Here is a 14,189-nt window from a genome sequence, read left to right on the forward strand (position 1 = left end):
AAGCTCTGGGTACCACTTATCTATGTTTAAGGATGTTGCTTATGGTAGCCTATTTGCCGTGGCTGTCACGAAGGCTGTTGCTTATTGGCTGTGGCTGCCTCAAAACATCATACACATGGTTGGTTCCCTGCCTAATCAGGCCACACAAAGCTCTGGTTATCACTTATCTGTGTTAAGTTTCATGTGTATTGGCTGTGGCTTACACGAAGGCTGTTGCTTATTGGCTGTGGCTGCCACAAAGGTTGTTGCTTAAAGCAGACCGTGCCACTAAGGCTGTTGCTAATGACAGCCTATTGGCTGTCAAGGGCTGTTGATTATTGGCTGTGGCTGTCAAGGGCTGTTGATTATTGGCTGTGGCTGCCACAAAGGTTGTTGCTAAAGGCAGACCATTGGCTCTCACTGCCACTAAGGCTGTTGCTAATGGCAGCCCGTTGGCTGTGACTGCCACTTAGGCTGTTAATTGCTAATTGCAGCCCATTCGCTGGAGCTGTCATTAAGGCCTTTGCTTATGGCAGCCCAGTGGAGGTGGCTGTCACTAAGGTGTTGCTAATGGCATCCGTTTGGCTGTGGCTGTCACCGAGGTTGTTAATTGCTAATGGCAACCCATTGGCTGAAGCTGTCACTAAGGCAGCCTAGTGGTGGTGGCTATCCTTAAGGTTGTTGCTAATAACAGCTATTGGCTAGGGCTGATAGTTGCTAATGGCAGCCAATTGGCTATGGCTCAGATTTTTTAGGTATTGTGCCCTGTCTCGATTTTGCAGAGTGGACTGAGTTACACTTGACTACATTACAACTATGAGTGGAGGACATGGCTAATAAGCAGATAAATACAGAGATTCGGTTCATAAATAAGAATTTGTGTGTGTACACCAACATCATACCACTCCCATTTAATGTAACATTTTGTCTGAATCCAATCTTCCATACTTGGAGAAAAACTAACGTTGTAAAAAAAACTTAAGGTGAATGTGATTAGAGAGTTCTGTTCAATTTGACTATTATTATTGTGTGAAGACAAATTTCTCAATGTGAAGAACGTGTGGTAGTGACATTTCTGCTAAATTCTACTGCTCAAAATACAAACACAGTCTTATAAATGTCTGTTTTCTTAAAGGCAGTGGACACTATTGGTAATTGTCAAAGACTAGCCTTCACAGTTGGTGTATCTCAACATATGCATAAAATAACAAACCTGTAAAAATTGAGCTCAATTGGTCATCGAAATTGCGAGATAATAATGAAAGAAAAATAACCATTGTCACCCGAAGTTGTGTGCGTTTAGATGGTTGATTTCGAGACCTCAAGTTCTATTCGTGGAAACTTACTTCTTCATTGAAACTACGTAAATTCAGGGGGAACCGTTTCTCACAATGTTTTATACCATCAATCTCTCCCCATTACTCGTTACCAAGTAAGGTTTTATACTAATAATTATTTAGAGTAATTACCAATAGTGTTCACTGCCTTTAAAGGATGAAGGGAATTAATAATTATTTGGGAAAGTGTCAAATAAAGAATGTTTTTAGAAATGTTGTATTCTCAGTCTTGTTTCCAACCTTATTTTTGTTACAAATTTGTTCATTGTTTCTGTTAGCAGAATGAAACTTGAACTACAAACTGTTAACAGGATTCCTGGTTTCCCAGTTGTAAATAAATCCCATATATCACTAGAGATTTAATCTGTCTTCATTTCTGTCCGTACGTAATGAAGCACTTTGTAAAACTTGAACATTATCCACTTAATAAAAAGGTTTAATTAAAGCTATTAAAACTATTTTTATTTGAAGTGTGTTTTATTGTGTGTCGTGTTGTTGCTTACAAGATTTGAAGGTGAACTTTTTCTGAAAATGGGGTCTGGGTTCCAACCTTACTCGAGACCTGGATACTCAGTACTTTCCCAGAGTCCTCTGAAAAAAATATCACAGGCATGTTACTCAGGTGGGATTCGCACCCATGACCCCTGTAAGCCAAATTCAATTAAAAAGTAGAGTCATGGTGTTTGGCACACATTTGGCAAAGGAAGGAGAGGGGGGAGGGGGTGTTAAAAAGCAAACAAACTGGAGATGCTGAGACGTCACTTTATTTTAGTATTTTAATACTGAAAAATAGCTAATATTATTTGTTTACATTACCTACAAAAGTTAACAAGCCCATTATAGTAGTTGTTTAAGCACTAAGTAAAACCTGTACAATGACATGGAAGACAGAGTCTGTTATAAGCGTTTGCGAAAAGTCAATTAAAAAACAAAACAATTTTTTTTTATTGCGATGCTCAATTTTTTTGGAAAACAAATCACACTTTGTACAAGGCAGCGTTTGAATTTAATCAAGGCATTAATAAACCATTCGGACTGCACACATTTGGTGGGATATACTCACAGCTTATAAAAAATACAGTGATCGTTTAAAAAACAAACCTCAAAATGGCCGTTTCCCGACTGAAGTTATAATTTAAAAGTCTGCTGTAAAAAAAGTTTTCCTCCATAATTCCAACAAATAAAACACAAATTTGTTTTTCCTTCTCAAATTTTAGTTTTGAGTTATTTTTGGTAGCCAAATTCAATTAACGTTAAAAAGGAAAACTTAAAGTGATGGTTACCACCAAGGAGGAAGATATATGGGTACCTTTTGTTTAAAAGGTAGACCATCATTGTGATGCAGCCATGAAAACCAGGAAAACATTCGGGGGGAAACAAGTATCCACTGGAGTTAAACTTGGAAGGCTTTTTGAGTATACTGAATTAGTATTGATCACGAAAATTACAAATGCAAGATTCAAAATTTGATGTGCAGTCCAACACAAGAGCTAGAATAAGTCCCATTGGCCCAAGACACCTATGCTCCATATGCAGTAGAAATATGGGGGAAAAGATCATTGAGTGGCTGATTATGTTTTGTGGCTATTTTCTAGAGCTACAATGCTGAATTACAAGCAGACACATCTAGCCACAGCCTCAGCCAAAGACTAATAGTTTGGCAGTTTTCTTCCCAGTTGCGGCTTAAAACACTTTCTTCCTTTTAAATGCTGGACAGTGTGGGGTTGACCACAGTCAAGTTAATATAATATTATTGCACATTTTTGAAATGATATATGATATCAAATTATTTACAAACTGTACACAATGACGAATAAGTGAATGACAAATACAATTAAGTAGTTTAAAAGTATTATTAAGTGGAAAATGAATATTCCTTAAATATACAAGCAAAAAATAAACCAAGGGGGGCAGGTAAAACCATCCGCTTAAAAGCTTTGTAAATCTACAATCCTTATTTATAAATATGAACGAAAACCCTCAGCTGACAAGCAAAATATCAACACAATTGATTCTACATAAGATAAATCCTTCAATTCAATCACTAAGTCTTGTCATACACAGACACAACATACATAAAATCTTGTTAATAAATTGAGAGAAGCACAGTCTCTATTTCTGATTTAATTTTTTTTAAAGACTTCTTGAAACCAGCTTTCAGTCATAGGGCAAAAAAATGGACATTTACCCTTCTTGAGATGCTGAAGTTTCTATATGAGTAAACTCTTGCATAAATTTAAACTGATTTTGTAATTCTGCCGGACACTACCAAAACCTGTTTCCATTTCAAATGTTAAGCCGTCTAGTTCACATGGCATGTTGTGGCCGAGCTGTCTAGTTCACCAGACCCAAGCTCTGGTGTTGTTGTCAGCAGCAGAGTGAGGGTTCGAGTCCCAGTGATGACACTTGCTTTGTAAAAAAATTGGGAAGGTAGTGCATTCTGCTCTACCAGCCAGACTCTTAGTGGAAGATACCCATGCCTACATCCTTACAGACTGTGAAAGGGGGTAACCCTGTTTCAGCCCCAGGAGTAGGTGGCTCTTAGTGGAAGATACCCATGCCTACATCCTTACAGACTGTGAAAGGGGGTAACCCTGTGTCAGCCCCAGGAGTAGGTGGCAACGTGCCCCTGGTGGCAGTTGTCAAGTGTAGACCTCACCTTGAAGTGGCCGTCCGACCTCTTTCCAAAACTATTTTAAGAACTTTTAACCCACACAATTATGTAGTGCAGCATCATGGTAATCACATTCTCTGATACGCAGCAAATTTGAGTTTGCACAATTTCCCTGAATCTTATCACGAATGAGAGCAGTCATGTGATATGTAGCTACCATTATGATTCACCAACGATCCACCTTGATCTCAATTCAGCAAAGCACACATTTTGCGTAGTGAATACCTGCTCACAGAGAAAAACCTTGTGTCCTTTATGTCCTTATTACTTTCTCATAGACAAATCTTTTGTCCTTCACGAAAAAACACTGAAAGTCAAAACTTCCTGAAGCCTAGCTCATTCTGTCAGAATCTCTCTGCAATTGAGAATACATACTGAAGTTCTACGTCCCAAACTTTCCATAAAATATTCATCAAGTCGGAGTAAGCTCCCCATCTTAATTTGCATGCATTTGCCACGGAACTGAATGCACAACACAACAAAGGCAGTGCGAATAAACAAACCTTGCATTGGTTAAAGTTTATGATTGACAACAGCGGCTGGCCAATCATTCTTCAGATTTCAAACAAACTGGCGGTAGATCAAGATGAACACAGGAGGAGTCCGAGGGTTACCAATGATTTGCATACCAGTCTTGCTGCTTATTGAACTAAAGGCGTTAACGCTATTCACTGTGAAAATTTTTTGTTATTTTCTGGGTGTCAAGTTGAATCGGAAATAAAAATTCATCTTCAAACGATTGCCGGTATAGACAATTGTTCCACTCAAAAAGAGTGTCGTAGACTGAACTCAAATCGGATGGCTGTTGACTGCACGAAGAGAAACTCACAGCAAATAACCTGAAGAGGGCGCTGTTTGTGTCTCCATAAAAACAGACTCTGTTGTTTCTCCACTGGCCTAAACATGACTCAAGAGGGCACTGTTGCTACTCCACTGATGAGAAATCTAGCAAAGAATGGTGTGATAAGACACCTAGCACCACCATCATCAAAATAGAACAAAGATCAGCCTCCCTACCATGGGCAGCGTGCCATATCAATACCTCTCGTCACTTACCCCTGATAGGGATGTACCGAAAAACAAAGGTGATTGGCTCCCAAAAGCGACTACTCTGCATGCACGCCTGTTAAAAACATTTTAGCACTTGTATGGACGCTTAGTTCATGCATGTCAAAATGCATGTGTATTTTGATGCGATTTCATTTCAAAGGAATCATGTTAATACACGGTCACCCTAAACTGCATACAGTTAGAAATGTCTCAAGATCAAAGAAGAGTCAGACAGGGGACCAGTTGATTTTTGTCTTGATGCTGCTTTTACGGGTTACCGTGCATACTGGAGCGGGCGCTTAGAGTGAATCGGCCACAGGCCTAATTAAAATGTGCCATATTTTAAATGAACCAATTCCAGGAGTAATGAGCGAACAAGACATGCTGGGGAAAAAATAACGCAGTGAGATCAATCACCGAGGTTGAATGAAGATGCCCCATCTACTCCTTTGATTAAGCTTGTTCAATCTTCATCTTAACTGGGACAAAATACTGGGAAAAAATGGCGCGGAGGGATTGTTCAGGCTGAATGAAGATGCATGCCATCTACTCCTTCAATTTAGCACGTTTTATCTTCATCTTAACAATCCCGATAGGTAGGGATTTCAAATAAGTCCAGGCCTCGAAGTGGGTTAGTGGAGCCATCCGCTGACCGTTGACCTGTATGATCTCTTCTCCTACATGGATCTGCCCGCTGCGGTTAGCCACGCCCCCAGTGAAGATCTTCTTGACTGTGATTGGTAGATCACCTTTTGGGGAGCTCTTCCCGCCTTCCACACTGAAGCCCAGTCCGGCTGGTCCCTTGGCCATCTCAATGTCTACGACGTTAGAAGTGGATAGTTCGTCTTCTGTCAAAGTAATCAGATGAATGAATTATTAGCAGATGTTGAAACTATGAAATTAAAAACACACCATCTGAAATAAGAAATTATAGTTAGAATACAATTAGGTGAGGTTGGTACTATGTGAAAATCTCTTTTGAGTAGTGTTGGTTCTGAAAAGAACCGGGGGTTGACAACTCAATGTTTCGATCGAATGCTCTGATCGGCCACATAAAGCCGACCCACAGTTGACCACTGAACAACGTACATGCGCAGCGACACAATCTCTTGAACGACTCGTTTGGAAGCCTAGACAACCATTGGTACAACGGTATTCAACACTTCCATCGCGCTTCCGCCTTGTCGCTATAGTGTCACTGGTTCCAAATGGTATACCACAGTAGTCAACTAATGGTCGACCAGTCTGGAATAGTCAAAATAGTCAACCTTCAGTAAACCATGGTGCACATTCGAACTTGCTCAAAGTCTCACTCACCTTCTTCTTCCGGGGCTACGTGCTGAGCGATGACTAACACTACATCTTGCCTCTTACTCTTCAGCATCTCAAGGAGCTCAGAGTGTTTTGAATCTTTTAAGACCTTCCCGTTGACGGAGAGGACACGATCGCCTCGCTGGATCCGACCATCTCGGTCAGCGAGACCGTTAGGTATCACCCGATGAACCTGCCATAGTGGAGAGAGAAATAGTTACAGTATTAGGAAAGGGCAATACAGAGGTGCCTGCTTATTGCATATAGAGGGCGCTGTAGGTCTTACTTTTGTATAAGGTATGTATAAAACTTAACATGATTAAAAAAAAAAAAATGTTTAAATTATATTAACATGATTTGTTCCAAAAGTGAGATACACGCATACAAAAAAAACTTGACACACTCTTAAATGTTGCGTGTCTTCCAACACCGGACTCAAGCTCAGGTGTTTCTGATCAGCAGAGAGTGGGTTCCAGTCCCGGTCATGACACTTGTGCCCTTAAGCAAGATACTTAACCAGTATGGCTGCGTCCTTCAGATGAGGCGTAAAGCCATAGGTCGAGTTGATCAACAAAATTATTAATGTTTGATTATGGGGTCATATTGCTGCAGTGCAATCTTCAGGCAGGATGCCAGGTTTCTTGTGCATGTTATGGAGCCATGCAATATTAAGTTGAATGGTCTTTTTACTGTGTCTTTCTCTGTGACATTTGATGCTCCTTTTTCTCAGAGTGCTGGGCTCGCCCGGCACTCCCCTCCGTGGCGAAGGGGAGGATTGACTCACCATAATTTCTTTCTTCTCCTGGTCTATCCCTCCAGATACTGTCAGCCCGAGACCTTGCATCTCGTTTTCCTTATGTAGGATAACAACCGACACACTACTGTCCGTCATATCGTCCAGCGACTCATTAGCATCCTCAATGAGTTTCTCTAACTCACTGGTGGACAGCAGAATGGTTGAGTTGGAGCTCTCCGACCACGATCGCTCGAGGAGGCCTCTTGGATCTCGATCTAGAAAGGAAAACGTATTTGTATATTTAAAAACAAATAAGGGATCGTTCAAACTGAAACGTTACTGAAACGTTACACTGAAACGTTACACAATCTGAAACGTTACTGACAGTAACGCTTCTCAGATTCAAATTTTGGAGCACAAAAACTGTAAAAGTTTGTACGTAAACACATTACTTCCAAGTGAAATGTTTCTCAAAATGCTTTATACTATTGAAAGCTGTTGTAGGCTTCTAACCAATAAGTTTTGATTGCCATTCATATAAAACAGTGATTACCAAATGTCTAACTTCCCTTGAACAGAAAGAGAAAGAAAACTCTTTGGTTACAACGGAAACATAATCAATCCGATCGAAGGCCTGAACAAAATGTTTGCAGGTTACCAACTTTATAGTAAAATTTGATTTCGAGACCTCAGATTTAGAATTTGAGATCTCGAAATCAAGCATCTGAAAGCACACAACTTCGTGTGACAAGGGTGTTTTTTCTTTCATTATTATCTTGCAACTTCGAAGACCGTTTGAGCTCAAATTTTCACAGGTTTGTTATTTTATGCATATGTTGAGACACACCAACTGTGAAGACTAGTCTTTGACAATTACCAATAGTGTAAAGTGCCTTTAAGTAGGAAGACTATCATGCCTGCTGGACTTAATTTTAAATCTTTTCTACAGATTTTGATGTCATAACTCACCTAAAGGAAAGTTCCTCTTGGCTCTTGCATTAATCTGCTTCCTCATGACAACATTCATGACATCATGTTCATCACTTTCAAAACTTCCCTTATTATGGAAGAACGGCCTTCTCGGACTCACACTACTCTCCGACATCGGACTATAGGGGGACTTTGGGCTTACGGGCGTCGACGATTTACCCTGCGTAAAGACCCCGTCCACTTCATCAAAGTCTGGCATCCCTTCTCTATAGTCTGGTCCAGCATCCATTGCTGCAGCGAGTTCCGAAGCTAAGTCGGTGATGTCATCATCGTAGGAGTCTGAATCAAACGTTTGTTCTTCGTCTACTTTCTTTCGAGAGACGACGAGCGTTACATGTGTCGGAGCTGACTCAACGATGTTCATTGCCTCAGAATGAGTAATTCCCACCATACATTGACCGTTGAGGTCGAGTAGCTGATCGCCGAGGCGTAGACGGCCGGTTTGGTGCGAGGGTGACCCTAGGAGGATATCCTTGATGTAGATACAGCTCTTGGGTGTGTCTGAGCCGCCTTCGATGCTGAAACCAAGCTTCTCAGTCAATCCTTTCAAAATCTGAAAATATTAAAAAAGTTCTCTTTAGAAGGCAAAAACCCTTAAATGTATACAAGGCATTAGCGTGTACAATACAAAAAACCCAAATTTGACTAAAATATCTAAAAGCATGCAGGAAACAAAAACTACACAAACCAATTTTAGAGGCCATGGTCTTGAGTCTAATTTCATAGAGCTGCACAAAGCAGAACAAATTCCTTAAAATAAAATTAGGAAATTATATAAGCCGTCTTCTCATAAATAAAAATGTTGTGTTCTTAGGCAATTGCTTTGCTTAAGTAACTCTTTAAACAAGCTGTATCACTTTCTTTTGGAAAGTGCACCTTGCAAAATCAAACTGACATTGAAACTTCATAGATGCAGATCCCATGCCTGATGTTAATTAATACAAATACCAGACTCCCATGAGTAATGGCTCTTAAATTTGCTGCCCTTAAAATATTGACCATCCGGTTTTAAAAACCTTTTACTTTCTGTTTCAATTCTTTTGGGAAAAAGGTACTTTAAGAGGTCAACTTAAGTCTTAACAGTGAGTATCTTATTTAATAACTTGAAAAACGAGTCTGAATATATTATAATATAAATATGAATAACTGATAAATCGTCCCTTTAAAGGATCTATGTACTTTGTCCTAACACAAAACATAATATCCACAGATTTACATGTAACTTACACAGTTTGAAGATTATCATTGTAGAAAGATTCCCTTGAAATTTTACTTACTGAGGTGCTGTAGTTTTTGAGAAATGAGTAAAACAAATAATTGTCGTCTCAGTTTTAGCATGTAGAAACGTTTTAACCAGTTATGCTATGGTTTTGGTATAATATCATAACTGGTTAATGGAATTTTACATGCTAAAATAATTGTCGTCTTCCTGAGACGAAAATTAATTTGTGACTTGTTTTACTCATTTCTCAAAAAACTACACAACCTCAGTTAGTAATATTTGAAGGGAGCTTTCCACTATCATTATCTTCAAACCCTGTAAGTTTAATGCAAATCTGTGGACATTTTGAAAAAGTAACCAAATCCTTTAAAGGGTTTTGATACCATTTGTATATCAAATTTACGGCCATGACATGAACTGCTACTCACTGTGAATGTAGATGTATTTAATACAATTTAACTGTAGAAGTTTCAGTTTCATTTGTCATCAATTCTTTTAGAAAAAGAGTGAAAATCGCAAAGTTTTTAGGATAGTCGCATAATTCTGTTGTACATGCTAAAATATCTTTTTTGGCTCACTGAGGCAACATTATTTTCATGAAATTGTTATGACCATTTCTCAAAAACTATAGCACCTCAGCAAGTAATGAGGAAAGCTTTCTACTATCATTATCTTTAAACCGTGTAAGTTTAATCTACATCTGTAGATATTTGTGTTTTGTGTCCTACAAAACGTACCCAAACCCTTTAAGTAGTTAAGACAACTCTGATAGAAATATCTGAAATAATTGGGAGATGATGACAGCATATTTTCATTACATCGAGGTCCCTACAATAAAGGTGACTTCAAATCAGTTTCCTGACGACCTATTAAGAACTCACTCCACGGTAGTGTAGTTAATAACGATCCACTACAAGCTAAATTAGCAGTCAAGGCCGATTTTTTACCTTCCAGCCAGGTAGTAGTTAAAAAGCAGGACAGTACTTTTCAGGATTGAGAAGTCTCCCAAATTCCGAAAATCTACTCCACTGTAGTATAAAGCCCGGTTCATACTCCCTGCGAATGCGAAGCGAATTTGACGTCACACCCTCCTTTCGCAGCGATTATTCGCAAGGGATAGAGCAGAGTTCAACTGCTGCGAGTTGTTCGTTGCGAATTTGTGACGTCAAGATTCGCTTCGCATTCGCAGGAAGTATGAACCAGGCTTAATACAAAGCAAGACAGTTTCTACAGAACCTAATCTACATGTATCTACCTGGCAACCCAGGTCAAAATTCCAGTTGAACCTAGTTAACTGGGGTCAACTGGTTCAACTGGTTAGTGAACAAACTCGTCCATTTTCCATATTAACCAACTGGTTTGGACTAGGTTTAACTGTGTTCAACTAGGTTGAAATTATAAACCAGTTGGTTTCTGTCCATTTTCCATATTAATCCAACTGGTTTTAACTGTGTTTAACTAGTTTATCAACTGGTTTTCAACTAGTTCCAGTTAAACCCAGTTTAACTAGGTTCAACTGGAATTTTGACCTGGGAAGTAGATACACACATGGTGATACTGCAAACCTAATACATAGTGACTACAAATCAATTTCAAATTATTCATGATGAATGCAACTGCAGACTGGTCCTGACAACTATTAGATATTCCCTCACTGTTTCAGATCATTACTACAGAGTTTGAGTTATCCACCTTTCAGAAACTAATGAGCCTTGGCAACAAGCAAGGTCAAATTTCATCAGTTTCCCCCGAGACTAATTTCATCCTTCTAACTTCATCCTTCGGAGGTTTGGTTTGATGGTTATGATCAAGTACATCACAAACAATGAAAAATGACAAGTCAATGGAGAGGAGTAAAGTCCTTTGAACCGCTGTGGTGTTCATTTATATTATACTTAAATGTGTTTGACACCATTAAATGATTTTAGTGGGACTGGAATTCCCTTCGGTCTAGAGGATGACGCCCCCTTAACACCTTCTTAATTTTACACTAAATAGGATTTACAGTCTCTCTACACGAAATCAACACGATTAGGGTAGTGGGCCTGCCCTGAACCTCATGGATGTTACATTTCAGAGGATTTACAGATTCCCTACATCACCATGAATTAAGAACTAGGTTAGTAGGCCCGGGTCTTCCCTTGATATACACGTAGGATGAAGCCCCTTGAAGCTCCTTAATTTTACACTAAATAGGGTTTACAGTCTCTCCACATCACCATGGGTCTCCCATTGGTCTAGAGGACGAAGCCCCCTGAATCTCGTGGGTGTTTCAATAAAAGCGGATTTACAGACTCTCTACATCACCGTGTTCCATTTTGTCTGGTATTTTCAAAAGATTTTTCTGTCCCAATTATGTGGCCTCACATTACTACCAAGTTCTGAGCTTTTTTTGCATCATGCAAATTTTTAGATTCAATGAACTGGGCCCAATTTCATGGCTCTGCTTACCGTAAGCACAGAATCGGCGCTTACGGAAGCAGGGATTTTTGTGCTTACGGCAAGCGTATTTCACTGGTTAGCGGCGAGTTTTGGGTTCTGCGCGTGCGTACTCCGCGTTACTAGGCATTCTACGCTTACAAGGCTAGCGCAGAAATTCGGCGCTTGCATGAAAGCGGGGAAACGTGATCGTAAGCGCAGAATTCGGCGGTAAGCAGAGCCATGAAATTGGGCCCTGTACAGCAGTAAGCAGAGCCATAAAAGTGAGTTCTGGTTGATTGATTCTCATTGACTGAGACTATGGCACTCTGAGCATCGGCCTGGAACAACAACTCTTTTCAAATCCACCCCACTGCAAAAACTGGGGTGTTAAAATTGACACCATGGGTGTCGTCACACATAAATACCAATAGGAGACTAACAATTAACACTCATTTCTAGACGTTCATTTTGGTTCTCTCTCGGGTGACAACAACCATGGTGTAAATTTTAACACCAATAGTTGTTGAAGTGACCGTTTTTCATGCAAGATCATTTCATGGCATTCTGCAGACATCAAGGCAAACTGGTGTACAACACTCATTAGTATCGTCTGCTTTCATACCCTATTGAACATATTGAATGTTAAACCAAAAGGACCTATGGTATACATGCAAAAAACAGCTAATGGCCTGACGTTTCGTTTTCACCCCAGCAGGGTCTTTCTCAAAGGAAAAAATGCATTTAAAAAAAAGCCACTTGATTGTATCCCCATCAAGATCTCAGAGTCCCTGCTCGCCTTTTGGTGGTCTGAAGTCAGGGCAGTCATGAATGATGTGGCTGATGGTTTGTGAGCTGCCACACTATCACAAATTTCAGTAGGCAGCTCCCATTTTGTCTTAGAATATACAGACAATGATATCCTATAGTACAGTACTCACTCTGAATGGGAGACTTTCTGGGACGATAGAGGGCAGCAGACTTACCGGGTAAATCCATTGTTCTCAGAATTATGCGCATGTTCAGAACTACGTAAACAATGGAAATTTACCCGGTATGTCTGCTGCCGCCTAGCGTTGGAAAGTCTCCTATTGTAAAAGCAACACATTTACACCAAAACTTCCATGCCACATACAAGAAGCTACACTTCTGATCTTTGGCAAAGTAACCATCAACACTAAGAATACATTCAAGTGGATCCGTTGAATTTGAGGTCAGAATATCTCTACAGTTTCTAAGCTACAGATCTCGACGCCTGTACATACACAATGTAGCTGCACGTTGGATTGGTAAAAAATGTGAAAGACAACCTTTCAACAACAGCACACATGGATTCAAGTCCAGTTTTGTGCGCACTCAACTACTGAAATGCATCACCAGGCACAAACGAGTTTCAACATTTCTGGTTTTCAAATCTAGAAATTAAAACAAGTCAAGCGCAACCACCTCGATATATAAAGTTCTGAATGTCTTTTGTTCAAGTAAGGTTCCTGCTGAAAATTCACATCTATTGAATGTTCGACAAAGAAGAACATAAGTAGCGTGTGTTTATTTATCCCTTATGCTTTGAGGTATTTAATGGACATTGGCAGACGCCTACAAGGTCAAGTGTAAAAGGCTTAACTATTCGTTTCACACAAGAATTACAAATCAAAATTCATTCGATAACGCTAGCATAACCATTCAACAAAAAATTTATGAAATGAAACAACTATTTGGTTCAAGTTTTTTATGCAAGTTTGCCCCAAACAAGGCTAAAAGCCACTCTTGGTATTAGGGGTTACAAGACGTAAAGTATTCAAGATGAAAATAACTCAGGGAAGCAAAAGGGATGAAATGATAATCCTCAAGACTTTAAGTCCAGATTGTATGATGAAGGGAAACATGCACTACCGGGAGAGGGGTTCCAAAGTGATGCAGTACCTGGTATAAAGCAGTTGGAATTGCTCTTTGATCCACATCTCTCCAAAGCAACAACACATCAAAACATGTCGACACTGAATGACCAGTCAGTGTTCTAGATACTTCAATAAAACCCAAAGTAGACACAATCCTCAGCAGTCTCAAGAGATGAAAGATCAAATAATGGAAAGGTGAATGTCTTGTATCGGGTCACAGTCATTGACCATTTACAGATGTATTTTAAGAATCTCATAATGGGACGATCCAATTCTTTCCTACATTACTCCAGAGCTTTACTGAGGCTGGGAAGAAAATAGTCGGGTACCTCTTTGGATTTATGAGAATCACTGTTAACTTTGTATATTATTGCATACTGGGTGCAAAACAAAATGGCTGAATAATATTAAAAATTTTCAATGGGGGGATCTCACTTAGGCACGCGAAACAGTCCATACTAGACAGATTTAAGAGCAAAAAAAAAAAAAGTACAGTGTACAAATTTGCACAGTTGTGACCTGGGGTTGTTGACATCCAACTTGAAGTCTTTCGGATAACCAAGGCCATGAAAAA

The 14,189-nt window shown here is 39.6% G+C and overlaps 1 protein-coding gene across 2 annotated transcripts in view; it reads right to left on the reverse strand.

Moving 5' to 3' along the window:
* Positions 1–3,948: 3,948 nt before the first annotated feature.
* LOC117295418 overlaps positions 3,949–14,189 on the reverse strand; it is a 103,840-nt gene continuing 93,599 nt past the window's right edge. For both annotated transcript variants that reach the window (XM_033778068.1, XM_033778067.1), the window contains 4 exons: positions 8,057–8,630; positions 7,136–7,362; positions 6,358–6,544; positions 3,949–5,888 (listed from right to left, as the gene is read on the reverse strand). In XM_033778068.1, coding sequence (XP_033633959.1) covers positions 5,587–5,888; positions 6,358–6,544; positions 7,136–7,362; positions 8,057–8,630 — 1,290 coding nt within the window. In that variant the 3' untranslated portion in view covers positions 3,949–5,586. The remainder of the gene's footprint in view (positions 5,889–6,357; positions 6,545–7,135; positions 7,363–8,056; positions 8,631–14,189) is intronic.

The sequence above is a fragment of the Asterias rubens genome, chromosome 10, assembly GCF_902459465.1.
Source record: "Asterias rubens chromosome 10, eAstRub1.3, whole genome shotgun sequence".
Classification (NCBI taxonomy): Eukaryota; Metazoa; Echinodermata; class Asteroidea; order Forcipulatida; family Asteriidae; genus Asterias; species Asterias rubens.